This window comes from Mobula hypostoma, chromosome 17, assembly GCF_963921235.1.
Source record: "Mobula hypostoma chromosome 17, sMobHyp1.1, whole genome shotgun sequence".
Taxonomy (NCBI): Eukaryota; Metazoa; Chordata; class Chondrichthyes; order Myliobatiformes; family Myliobatidae; genus Mobula; species Mobula hypostoma.
In genome coordinates this window covers 6,658,256-6,672,609 of record NC_086113.1, presented here as the reverse complement: position 1 = coordinate 6,672,609, position 14,354 = coordinate 6,658,256, and the positions used below count along the sequence as shown (strand labels likewise).

The window sequence follows — 14,354 nt, the reverse complement described above, 5'->3', positions numbered from 1 at the left end:
GTATCAGATTTAATATGTTGGATAGGGCCAATGAACTTAACCTGTTCTTTAACAGATTTGACATTGTGGCCCCTGCCCATCCCCCACATGAGTCATCTGTTGTCGGCCCCCAACCAACACATATTCCACTCTCCCCTCCTACCCCGCCTCACAGTCCCCCACCCTGCTCTCATGACTATACCCCTTCCCCACACGAAACCACCACGGTGGGCTTCACAGCTGAACAGGTTAGAAGACAGCTGAAACGTCTCAACCCAAGCAAGGCTGCAGGACTGGATGGTGTCAGTACCAGGGTGCTCAAAGCCTGTGCCCCTCAGCTATGTGAAGTACTTCGCCATGTATTCAACCTGAGCCTGAGGCTCCGGAGGGTTCCTGTGCTGTGGAAGACGTTCTGCCTCGTCCCTGTGCCGAAGACACGCATCCCAGTAGCCTCAACGACTACAGACCGGTGGCATTGACCTCCCACATCATGAAGACCCTGGGGAGACTTGTTCTGGAACTGCTCCGGCCTATGGTCAGGCCACACTTAGATCCCCTCCAGTTCGCCTACCAGCCCTGACGAAGAGTTGAGGATGCCATCGTCTACCTGCTGAACCGTGTCTACGCCCACCTGGACAAGCCAGCGAGCACTGTGAGGGTCATGTTTTTTGACTTCTCCAGTGCGTTCAACACCATCCGCCCTGCTCTGCTGGGGGAGAAGCTGACAGCAATGCAGGTGGATGCTTTCCTGGTGTCATGGATTCTTGATTACCTAACTGGAAGACCACAATACGTGTGCTTGCAACACTGTGTGTCTAACAGAGTGGTCAGCAGCACTGGGGCTCCACAGGGGACTGTCTTGTCTCCCTTTCTCTTCACCATTTACACCTCGGACTTCAACTACTGCACAGAGTCTTGTCATCTTCAGAAGTTTTCTGAAGACTCTGCTATAGTTGGATGCATCAGCAGGGGAGATGAGGTTGAGTACAGGGCTACGGTAGGAAACTTTGTCACATGGTGTGAGCAGAATTATCTGCAGCTTAATGTGAAAAAAAATAAGGAGCTGGTGGTAGACCTGAGGAGAGCTAAGGTACCGGTGACCGCTGTTTCCACCCAGGGGGTCAGTGTGGACATGGTGGAGGATTACAAATACTCGGGGATACGAATTGACAATAAACTGGACTGGTCAAAGAAGGTCAGAGCCGTCTCTATTTCCTGAGGAGACTGAGGTCCTTTAACATCTGCCGGACGATGCTGAGGATGTTCTACGAGTCTGTGGTGGCCAGTGCGATCATATTTGCTGTTGTGTGCTGGGGCAGCAGGCTGAGGGTAGCAGACACCAACAGAATCAACATACTCATTCGTAAGGCCAGTGATGTTGTGGGGATGGAACTGGACCTTCTGACGGTGGTGTCTGAAAAGAGGATGCTGTCCAAGTTGCATGCCATCTTGGACAATGTCTCCCATCCACTACATAATGTACTGGTTGGGCACAGGAGTACATTCAGCCAGAGACTCATTCCACCGAGATGCAACACAGAGTGTCATAGGAAGTCATTCCTGCCTGTGGCCATCAAACTTTACAACTCCTCCCTTGGAGGGTCAGACACCCTGAGCCAATAAGCTGTTCCTGGACTTATTTTATAATTTACTGGCATAATTTACATATTACTATTTAACTATCTATGGTTTTATTACTATTTAATGATTTATGGTGCAACTGTAACGAAAACCAATTTCCCCCGGGATCAATAAAGTATGACTATAACTAATATCACTGGAATACGTCACGAAATTTATTAACCTTATGGCAGCAGTACATTGAAATACATGATAACTAAATATAGAGAAAGAAACTAAGCTACATTAAGTATATATATGTCTATTAAATAGTTAATTGTAGTACAAAAAGCAGGAATAAAAAGGTAGATTCGTAATGTTCATAAAAGTTGCTTGAAATTCCAGCACCTCCAGATTTCCTCGTGAGTGATGTAATGTTCATGGGTTCGATGTCCAGTTAGAAATCGGATGGCAGAGGGGAAGAAGCTGCCCCTGAATCGCTGACTGTGTGCCTTCAGGCTTCTGTACCTCTTTCCCGATGGTAACAGTGTGAAAAGGGCATGTCCTGGGTGGTCGGGATCCTTAATAATGGACACCGCCTTCCTAAGGCACCACTGCTTGAAGATATCTTGGATACCATGGAGGCTAATACCCATGATGGAGCTGACTAATTTTACACGTTTCTGCAACTTACTTTGATCTTGTGCTGTAGCATATACCCACCCCCTCATATCAGACAGTGATGCAGCCAATCAAAATGCTCTCCATGGTATACTTGTAGACATTTTCAAGTGCTTTAGTCGACAAACCAAATCTTCTCAAACTCCTAATGAAATATAGCTGCTGTATGTGGAATGTTTCCTCTGGTGCTCTAGTTTCCTCCCATATTCCAAAGATGTATGGGTTAGGGTTAGTAAATTGTGGGCATGGTATATTGGTGCCAGAAGCATGGCAACACTCAGGAACTTGAAATTGTTCACTCTCTCCACTTCTAATCCCTCTATGAGGATAGGTTTGTGTTCCCTCGTCTTACCCTTTCTGAAGTCCACAATTAGTTCTTTGGTCTTGCTGATGTTGAGTGCAAGGTTGTTGCTCCAACATCATTCAACTGGTGTATCTCGCCCCTGTACACCCTTTTGTCACCATCTGAAATTCTGCTAACAATGGCTGTATCATCAGCAAACTTACAGATGGCATCTGAGCTATGCATAGCCACACAGTCATACTTGTAAAGAGAGTAGAGCAGTAGGCTAAGCACACATCCACGTGGAGCACCAGTGTTGATTGTCAGTGAGGTGGAGATATTATTCCAATCTGCACAGATAGTGGTCTTCCAGTTAAGTAGTAGAGGATCCAGTTGCAGAGGGTGGTACAGAGAACTAGATTCTGTAGCTTTTCGATCAGGACTGTAGGAATGACAGTGTTAACTGCTGAATATAGGTATTTGCATTGTCCGGGTGATCCAAAACTGCATGGAGAGCCATTCAGATCATGTCTGTTGTAGACCTATCGTGGTGATAGGCAAATTGCAGTAGGACCATGTCCTTCCTGAGACAGGTGTTGGTTCTAACCGTGACCAATCTCTTAAGCATTTCATCACCGCAGATGAGAATGCTACTGGACAAGTCATTGAGGCAGCTCACACTGCTCCTCTTGGGCACAGGTATAATTGCTGCCCTTTTGAAGCTGAAGGGAACTTCTGAATATTGCAGTCAGAGACTGAAGATGTCTTTGAATACTCACTCCAGTTGGTTGGCACAGGATTTCAGAGCCTTACCAGGTACTCTATCAGGCCCTGCTACCTAAGAGGCTTCACCCTCTTGTAAGACAGCCTGACATTGGCCTCCAAGACAGAAAGCATAGGGTCATTGGATGCTGCAAGGATCCTCATAGCTGTGGTTTTACTCTCCCTTTCAAAGTGAGCATAAAAGGTGCTGTGCTTGTCTGGTAGTGAAGCATCACTGTCATTCACGATGTTGGGTTTTGCTTTGTAGGAAGTAATGGCCTGCAAACCCTGCCAGAGTTGAGGTGCATCCAATGTCGCCTCTAACCTCTCCTGAAATTGTTTCTGGGTTCTTGAAATAGGCCTCCACAAGTCAGATCTAGTTTTCTCATACAGACTTGGATCGCTAGACTTAAGTGGGACAGATCTAGCCCTCAGCAGACTATGAACCTCCTGGTTCATCCACAGCTTTTGGTTTGGGGATGTACTGTACTTTTTCGTAGGCACACACTCATCCACACATGTTTTCATTGAAGTCAATGATAATTATGGTATACCCATCCAGACTCAAAGATGACTTCCTGAACACAGTCCAGTCCACCAATTCAAAGCAACATACTAAATTAACTATTCCATGCATTATCAACAAAGAATGGACACATTTATATCTCGAACTACTCCTGTTCAGAATTTTCCTGATTCAAAGTCAAAACTTCAAACCCAGCACAAAGTTCATGGTTTACTAAATCGAGATCTAAAGATTAGCTTTATTTGTCACATGTACATAGTGCTGATGATCAACACTGGTGCACCTCAGGGTGTGTGCTTAGCCCACTGCTCTACTCTCCATATACACAAGACTGTATAGCAAGGCATCGCTCAAATACCATCTATCAATTTGCTGATGATACAACCATTGTTGGCAGAATCTCAGATGGTGACAAGAGGGTATACAAGAGCGAGATATGCCAACCAGTGGAGTGGTGTCGCAGCAACAACCTGGCACTCAACGTCAGTAAGACGAAAGAGCTGATTCTGGACTTCATGAAGGGTAAGATGAAGGAACACATACTAATCCTCATAGAGGGATCAGAAGTGGAGAGAGTGAGCAGTTTCAAGTTCCCGGGTGTCAAGATCTCTGAGGATCTAACCTGGTCCCAACATATCAATGTAGTTATAAAAAAGGCAAGAGAGTGGCTATACTTTATTAGGAGTTTGAAGAGACTTAGCATGTCAACAAATACACTCAAAAACTTCTATAGTTGTATCGTGGAGAGCATTCTGACAGGCTGCATCACTGTCTGGTATGGAGGGGCTACTGCACAAGACCAAAAGAAGCTGCAGAAGGTTGTAAATCTAGTCAGCTCCATCTTGGGTACTAGCCTACAAAGTACCCAGGACATCTTCAGGGAGCGGTGTCTCAGAAAGGCAGCGTCCATTATTAAGGACCTCCAGCACCCAGGGCATGCCCTTTTCTCACTGTTACCATCAGGTAGGAGGTACAGAAGCCTGAAGGCACACACTCAGCAATTCAGGAACAGCTTCTTCCCCTCTGCCATCCAATTCCTAAATGGACATTGAATCTTTGGATACACCTCACTTTTTAAAAAAAATGTACAGTACAATTTTTCTGTTTTTGCACATTTCTAAATCTATTCAATATATGTATACTGTAATTGATTTACTTGTTTATTTTTTTTCTCGCTGCTCGATTATGTATTGCATTGAACTGCTGCTGCTAAGTTAACAAACGCCGGTGATAATAAACCTGATTCTGATTCTGATATTATATGAAGAATGCAGGTTATGGCTGTGTGAGAGAATGAACACAATCTAGCAGCATTGTGGTAGCACTGAAGCTATCTGGTGTCAAACATTAAGGAAGAAGGTAAAGATCTGATACATCAGCCCATCTGTGAACTACAATCCCTGTGTTAGCATCTGAAAGGGTCTTGATCATTTCCCTGGATGGGTACAATCGCAAGAAGTACTAAGATTGTTCAACACCAAACCATTTCATTCATCAGTATTCTTGGCAATGGACTCAATTTCCTTTCCCTGCATGCTGGGTGAAACACATCTTATTTAGTATAGGACATGCAACAGACCACACTCACTTTGATAACATTGCTAAATCTCAAAAAAAGCATTACTGACGGCCATGTCATGAGAGTCTTTGAGTGTCATCTGTAGACGCACCTCAGAACACTTGAATTCCTCTATAGGGCCAGTGAAAGGTAGTTCGAGGACTCCTTTACCATAGACTGATGTTACTGATACACCTTGGGACACCGAGCCACTTCTTTACGAACGACGTGATGGTTTGCTCGAGCTTCTTCACAGTTGCTAGTGAAACCTCTTACACAGTGAGTGTCCAGATCACCTGGGGTAGAAGTCCAAACTGTAGACAGCAGAGCTTCAGTTTTCTAGGTAGCATGGTCTTGTCAATATATTCCAGGCCATTGGTGATGTTTTGCTTTAGCTTCTGTACTTGCTCTTTGTCCGTGAGGCTGGGGTTGAACCATCTACCCAGGCTTTTTACAGGTTGCTGAGACACTGTTGGAATTGGGTCATCAGTAATGAAGAACTTTACAGATGCCTACTTCCAGTCTCTGCCTTGTCGTAGTAAAATCTGCTGTTGTGAAGCAAAATTGCAGGTCTTGAAAGTACAACTTCACCAGTGTTGTGATGGGCTCTGGTATCTGGATGAAATCAAATGCTTCCCAGAGGAGTGCACGGCGAATTGAGCCGAATGCATTGGCGAGGTCCAGGAAGATCACATAGAAATTTCTTTTGTCCTTCCTAGCTGCTTGGATCTGATGCCATCTCATATTTGTATGTTCCAAATCCCTGAAGAACGCTGGAATTCCTGCTTTCTGTACAGATGCATTAATGTACTTGTTTCTCTCCAGGTAACTGGCCAGCCTCTGTGCTATTACAGTGAAGACGATTTTCCCTTTGACGTTCAGAAAGCAGATTGGTTAAAGCAGACTGATGTTTTCTGCATCCTTTTCTTTTGGAATCAGGACATTGCCAGCTTTGGGTATTATTCACCTCTGCCACACCATTCTCATAAGCCTCCAGAGAAACCTCAAGGCATCCCAGGTGTTCTTACAAAGCCTGTATGGTACTCCATAATGCCTGGGAGCAGATGCCACTCTTGCTCGTCAGACTGCCTTCCTCACTTCTCTTCATTTTGGAGGGTTAGAATCCAGGTGGTAGGTGGGGGACTGAATTGGCAGGATGTCAGATGGAATGATCATATGTTCCTGCCTTTTCAAGTTGGTGTGAATCTTTTCCAGGTGCTCTTCCAGTTCCTGCTTTGACATTTTCAGTTTCACTTTTTTTCCAGTGTGAAAAGATCTTTAATGAATTTTAAGGAGTCTTTATAGAACTGTGTTCTTTTTCTTTCTTTCTGCACAGCTTCCTTAGATTCTCAGCTCTTCGCAACTGTGTCAGCTGGCTCTTAATGTCTGCTTGAAGTTGGTTGAGGCCTTCCCTCTCACTATCAGGGGCTTTCTTCCACTGTTTCCTCAGCCGTCTTCTTTCGCGAACCAGTCGCACTATCTCCTGCTGCCGCCTGGACTTTATTGGTGGTGATCATGTCTTTCCACTCTTCCTTGTGCTAACTCCAAAATGTTCTTCCCCATGGCAATAGATGATGTCTCCTATTGCATCCAACTTCTTTTCTGCTGTTTCATTTAACTGCTCCAAAATTTGTTGATGGTTTCCCAGTGTTTCGTATCAGCAGCTTTGGGCTACTTCTCGAGTGGTCTGTGCCCTTTGATCTTTCTCTCCTTAGGAGGTGTTGGTGGTTGGGTGGGACCCTTAGCTGGGATTTCTATGTTATCCTCCTCAACGACAGGAGCGCTCTGCGAATTTTGGTTTGTGTCTGGTCACTGCGCTTCATTTGACTTAGTTGATTGACTTTGCAAGTAGTACAGATCAATGCAAGGCTCCTATCCCTGCTCCCTCAAGCACCCTTTCCTCCCTTGTTGGATCTTCAACCCCTTTCCTGATGTTACTTTCTCTCACCCACAGATGAACACCTGACGCTGTGTCGCACTACTGCTGCTGGTGTTTTAGTGACCCCTTGTGCAGTGCTCTCTTTATTCATGGTAGGTTCCGTTCCTAAGTCTGTAGCCATGTTATCAGTCATTGAGCCATCTTGCAGGCTCTAGGGGCATCTTCCTTTGTTGCTTTTTCATAGCCGTTAATGGCTGTCTCCAAATGCTGAAACAGCTCTGAGGACTGCCGCCATGGGTAGCTAGCCCATGTCAGCCCCAATGGGGTTGATTCCCTCCTGTCAGCTGTCTTCCCATGCTGACAGAAGGTCTTTCCCTTGTCGTCAGCTGCCCTTTCACAGCAGTCACTGGACAGGTCCGTGTGGTGTGTGGCCAAGTGGTTAGGGCTTTGGACTAGCGATCTGAAGGTCGTGGGTTCGAGCCGATTGAACATCCAATTGATGCAGCATTTCATTGACTCTATTACAGTTATTACTCTATTATCGATTTATTGAGTATGCCCACAAGAAAATGAATCTCAGGGTTGTACTTGGTAACATACATGTACTTTGATAATAAATTTATGTTGAACTTTGCAAACGCCGGAGGAACTCAGCAGATCAGGCAGCATCTACGGACAGGAATAAAGACTAGGCATTTTGGGCAGAAACCCTTCATCAGGACCCCCATAAAGGCTACTGGAGCAATAATTGGCGAATCTGAATTTGTAAATACTAATCAAATTCATGGACATGTTTCAGCTTGATTTCAAAATCAGTAATTTCAAAAGCACAAAGTAGATATGGGTTTAAACTTAATGTAAATTTAAAGGAACATTTCTGTTGGATGAACACTACTCATGTGGTCATGTCAGGCTGATAATTCTGGAACAATCTAATAGTATTAAAAGAGTGGCTTCAGATGATGGCTCCCCATCATCTGCTTGGGGGGAATAAATACTAAACTGGCCAACAAAGTCAGTAAATAAAAACATGAATTCAAACTCAGTTTTCCCATCCACTGACGTCCTGACGAAGGGTCTCGGCCTGAAACGTCGACTGCACCTCTTCCTATAGATGCTGCTTGGCCTGCTGCGTTCACCAGCAACTTTGATGTATGTTGTTTCCCATCCACTACTGACCATTCTTTTATTACAGGATTTCCCTAAAATTAATACAGTGGATTCCAGTTAAATAGGACACATCAGGAACAGTACATTTTGATTCGATTATGCGGCTGCTCCAATTGGCCTAAGTTTTATTGAAATAGTTAAAAAGGTATTTAAAAATAGCTAAACTACCATTTAACTGGATAACAAAATATGTATTTAAATGAAATACAAAACAAATTAGAGCACTTTAAATACTACTGCAGGGCCGGCTGATGGCGCACTGACATCGGCGCCAGACCTGAGAGCGGAGGTTCCCGGGTTCGAAACCAGTCGGGTCCACTCCCAAGTACGATTTCCATCCATGCCGGGTTGAGTGTCAAGATCGCAACTCGACCTCGTAAAATAAAAGGGAAAAATACTGCGAAAATGCATGTGTGAGGAGTGGCGAGCCACACAGTCCCTCTCTCCCTCTGCGCCTTGTAAAAAAGCCATGAAAAAGACCTCATCACGGATGCACGCACACGCCAAAAAAAAATTAAATTAAATACTACAATACTATAAAACTGTATTAGTTCCTAATTTTAGATTAGATTAGATTCAACTTTACTGTCATTGTGCCGAGTACAGATTCGAAGCCAATGAAATGCATTTAGCATCTGACCAGAAATGCAAAGAATAGTGTTATTTACAAAATAACTGCGAATAAAAAAAGTGCTACAGCACACAAATATAAAAGTACTGAGACAGTACAATACGGATGCAATAATTATATTGGACGAATTTATCCAGTGTACGCTGCCGTGTTCTTTTGTAAATGTATACGAGGGTTGATTGATAAGTTTGTGGCCTAAGGTAGAAGGAGTCAATTTTAGAAAATCTGGCACATTTATTTTTCAACATAGTCCCCTCCTACATGTACACACTTAGTCCGGCGGTCGTGGAGCATACGGATCCCTTCTTTGTAGAAGTGGTCCACAGCAGGGGTGATTCATAAGTTATTAACTTCAAACTTTCTGCATTATCACTCAAAGAGTTGAACTGCACGTGCATGTAACGAGACTGTCTTGGACCTCTAGGTGGTCCACAGCAGGGGTGATTGATAAGTTCATGGTCTAAGGTAGAAGGAGATGAGTTATACAGCTCTTGTTACATGCAAGTGCAGTTCAACTCTTTGAGTGATAATGTAGAATGTTTGAGCTTAATAACTCATCTCCTTCTACCTTAGGCCACAAACTTATCAGTCACCCCTGCTGTGGACCACTTCTGGAGGTCCAAGACGCCGACCTCTACAAAGAAGGGATCCGTATGCTCCACGACCGCTAGACTAAGTGTGTAAATGTAGGAAAAATAAATGTGCTAGGTTTTCAAAAATTGACTCCTTCTACCTTAGGCCACAAACTTATCAATCACCCCTCGTAAAATCAGTGCAGACACCTAGAGTAGATAATAGTCTGCCTTCATACAATGCTATCGACAATTGCATCCCTCCAAATCTTCATTTTCATAGTAACATTGAAGATGATTGTTGATACCTTCAAATTCTTCATAGTCCTAACTTGTTGAAATGGTGAAATCATTTTTTTACTCCGAGCTGATCCTAGCATCTCCAAGCCTGAATGCTTGAAACCAGTGAGCAAAACAGTCCTGAATTGTCTTGCTGCCTATTTCTCAACAAATATTAGTGACAAAAATGACTGCTTTTTGAAGACAAGCAAATGCAACTGATGCTATTTAAAAACTGTTCACTTTAAGTGCGGGACCACAAGTTACCAGCCTTCCACTAGGCCATCAGACTGATTAATTCATGCTGATGCAACTGTATTTCTGTTATATTGACTATCCTTTTGTATATACCATTTATTACAAATTACTATGAATTGAACATTGCACATTTAGACTGAGACATAACGAATATATTTTTACTCCTCATGTATATGAAGGATGGAAGTAATAAAGTCAATTCAATTCAGTAAAAGGGTCATAGAACATTACTGCACAGAAATAGGCCCTTTGACTCATCAAGTATGTGCCAAACTATTAATCTACCTAGTCCCATTGACATGCACCCACCATAGCCTTCCACGTACCTATCCAAATTCCTCTGGCATCTTATTCTACATTCTCACCACCCTCTGAATGAACAAGTAGACCATAAGGCAGAGGAGCAGAATTAGGCCACCGGGCCCATTGAGTCTGTTCCACCATTCAATCATGGCTGATCCTTTTTTATCTCCTCCTCAACCCCAGTCACCAGCCTTCTCCCTGTAACCTTTGATGCTGTGTCCAATCAAGAACCTATCAATCTCTGCCTTAAATACACCCAGTGACCTGTCTGCCACAGCTACATGTGACAACAAATTCCACAAATTCACCACCCTTTAGCTATAGAAAGTTCTGTGCATCTCTGTTTTGAAAGAATGCCCCTCTATCCTGAGGCTGTGCCCTGTCGTCCTAGACTCTCACACCATGGGAAATATCCTTTCCACATATACTCTGTGTAGGCCTTTCAACATTCGAAAGTTCTCAATGAGATCCCCCCTCCTTCTTCTGAATTCCAGCAAGTACAGACCCAGAGACATCAAACGTTCATCATATGATAACTCTTTCATTCCTGGAATCATTCATGTGAACTTCCTCAGGACCCTCTCCAATGCCAGCACATCTTTTCTAAGATGAGGGGCCCAAGACTGTTCACAATACTCACGGTGGAGCCTCACCAGTGCCTTATAAAGCCTCAGCATCACATTCTTGCTCTTGTATTCTAGGCCTCTTGAATGAATGCTAACATGGCATTTGCCTTCCTCACCACTGACTCAACCTGCAAGTTAATCTTCAGGGTGCTCTGCGCAAGTCCCCGTGCATCTCAGATTCCTGGATTTTCTCCCCGTTTAGAAAATAGTCCGCACATTTATTTCTTCAACCAAAGTGCATGACTATGCATTTTCCAACATTGTATTTCAAGTACCCCTCATTGCTCCTTTTAAACATTTCACCTTTCACCCTTAACCCATGACCTATACTTCTAGTCTCACCCAACCCAATCTTAACCATCTATACCCCTCATAATTTTGTATCCCTCCATCAAATCTCACCTCATTCTCCTGCACTCCAGGGAATCAAGTCCCAACCTATTCACTCTTTCCCTGCAACCCAGGTCCTTAAGCTGTCAACATCTTTGTAAAATTTGTCTGTACGCTTTCAATTTTATTTATATTTTTCCTGTAGGTAAGTGTCCAGAACTGCATACAATACTCCAAATACAGCCTCACCAACATCTTGTACAATCCTGATCTAACTCCATGCAAACGATCCAAAAATTCAGAATTCTTTGGCACAGTGAATGGTTTTCCTTCTGCACAGTAGTGGTAGAGTGAAAGAGAAGTGTTTTGGATATCTTAAGATACAACTTACAAATTATGTAAGACCAGGGGCCTTGGGATTTCTCCTGGTAAACAAAGACCATAGGATATAGGAGCATCATTAGGCCATTTGGCCCACTGATTCTATCCTGCTTGTTACTTCTTCAAACAATTCCAACAGATTTGTCAGGCAAGATTTACCCTTAAAGAGACCATGCCAACTATGAACAACAGGAATTCTGCAGATGCTGGAAATTCAAGCAACACACATCAAAGTTGCTGGTGAACGCAGCAGGCCAGGCAGCATCTATAGGAAGAGGCGTAGTCGACGTTTCAGGCCGAGACCCTTCGTCAGGACTAACTGAAGGAAGAGTGAGTAAGGGATTTGAAAGCTGGAGGGGGAGGGGGAGATGCAAAATGATAGGAGAAGACAGGAGGGGGAGGGATAGAGCCGAGAGCTGGACAGGTGATAGGCAAAAGGGGATACGAGAGGATCATGGGACAGGAGGTCCGGGAAGAAAGACGGGGGGGGGGGTGACCCAGAGGATGGGCAAGGGGTATATACAGAGGGACAGAGGGAGAAAAAGGAGAGTGAGAGAAAGAATGTGTGCATGAAAATGAGTAACAGCTGGGGTACAAGGGGGAGGTGGGGCCTAGCGGAAGTTAGAGAAGTCAATGTTCATGCCATCAGGTTGGAGGCTACCCAGACGGAATATAAGGTGTTGTTCCTTATGCCAACTATGGCCTATTTTATCAGGTGCCCACCCCAAATCCACGTCCTTAACAAAAAAGAGAAAATCTGCAGATGCTGGAAAACCAAGCAACACACACAATATTTTGGGTGAACTCAGAAGGCCAGGTAGAATCTATGGAAAACAGCCGACGTTTCAGGCAGAGACCTTCATGAGAACACATCCTTAACAATCGACTTCAACATCTTCCCGACCACTAATGTCAGCCTAACTGGCCTATAATTTCTTTTTTTTTCTCTGCCTCTCTCCCTTCCTGAAGAAGAAAGTGACACCAGCTCTGATCAGATTGAAATTCTTGATCGGTATTGGTGTCCTAGTACCATTCACAACAAAGTTGTGTGCAGACCCTCAACCGAAAACTTGTTGCGACTACTTTGAAAGTCCAATCTTCAGCTGCAGCAGCAAGATAAAACGCCCACGTGGGCGACGTGAGACCACCGACAGCCCACGTCGCCGCCTCCCCGAAGCCGGTGAGACCAATGATAACAGGAAGTAGGAGACCTGATCCACCCACGGCTGCATAGCCAGGCCCTTCAAATTACCTCTGCCGCCGACTTCCATGGCTGCTCCGCAAACGCGTCGGCTGCCGGCGACCTTTCACCCTGGTAACGAGCCGCCACTTCCGGCGCGGGTGTGGGGATCCCGCCCAAGCAGCGGCTGCGCTGCTGCACCGGAGCCGGCGGAGCGGCGGTGGCTTCTGCTGGTTCCCCAGGTCGGCTCCAAGACTCCGGTCAAGGCACCGAACGGCCGGAGCAACTGCTGGACTAATCCTGCATATCAGTACCCGTCCTTGTGTGTCAAAGTAAATTTATTGTCAAATCATATAGTCAGATGTACAGTGCACTTTGTTAACTTCAGCAGTTCAATACATGATAATATAGAAAAAAGAAATAAATCAAATACAGTAAGTATATACATATATTGAATAGATTAATAGTCATACTTTATTGATCCCGGGGGAAATTGGTTTTCGTTACAGTTGCACCATAAATAATAAATAGTAATAAAACCATAAATAGTTAAATAGTAATATGTAAATTATGCCAGTAAATTATGAAATAAGTCCAGGACCAGCCTATTGGCTCAGGGTGTCTGACCCTCCAAGGGAGGAGTTGTAAAGTTTGATGGCCACAGGCAGGAATGACTTCCTATGACGCTCAGTGTTGCATCTCAGAGGAATGAGTCTCTGGCTGAATTTACTCCTGTGCCCACCCAGTACATTATGTAGTGGATGGGAGACATTGTCCAAGATGGCATGCAACTTGGACGGCATCCTCTTTTCAGACATCACCGTGAGAGAGTCCAGTTCCATCCCCACAATATTGCTGGCCTTACAAATGAGTTTGTTGATTCTGTTGGTGTCTGTTACCCTCAGCCTGCTGCCCCAGCACACAACAGCAAACATGATAGCACTGGCCACCACAGACCACATCTGCATCTGCAGTGTACTTTGTTAACTTAGCAGCAGCAGTTCAATACATGATAATATAGAAAAAAATAAATCAATTACAGTAAGTATATACATATATTGAATAGATTAAAATACTGCAAAAGTAGAAATAATATACATTTAAAAAGTGAGGTAGTGGCTATGGGAGGTACTCATCGTATCATATATATGGTAACAAATACTACCTTGAGATTCATTTGCTTGTAGCAATGTCTTTTCATATGTCTCCCTGCCGTCAGGCTTCTCAATGGTCCGTGAACTTAACTCACCCCATCACTGATCTGCTCCTACAATCTGTGAAATCGCTTTCAAGGACTCGTCATCTCATGTTCTCAATATCTATTTCTATTTTTATTATTAATTTGTTTTTTTTCTTTTGTATTTGTCTTTTGCACAGTGGTTGCTTGCCGGTCTTG

The 14,354-nt window shown here is 44.1% G+C and overlaps 1 protein-coding gene across 1 annotated transcript in view; it reads right to left on the bottom strand.

Moving 5' to 3' along the window:
- The window catches only part of cmc1 (C-x(9)-C motif containing 1), a 73,830-nt gene extending 60,689 nt beyond the window's left edge, over nt 1-13,141 (bottom strand). The window contains exon 1 of the mRNA XM_063069288.1: nt 13,031-13,141. Coding sequence (XP_062925358.1) covers nt 13,031-13,049 — 19 coding nt within the window. The 5' untranslated portion in view covers nt 13,050-13,141. The remainder of the gene's footprint in view (nt 1-13,030) is intronic.
- Between the last annotated feature and the right edge of the window lie 1,213 nt (nt 13,142-14,354).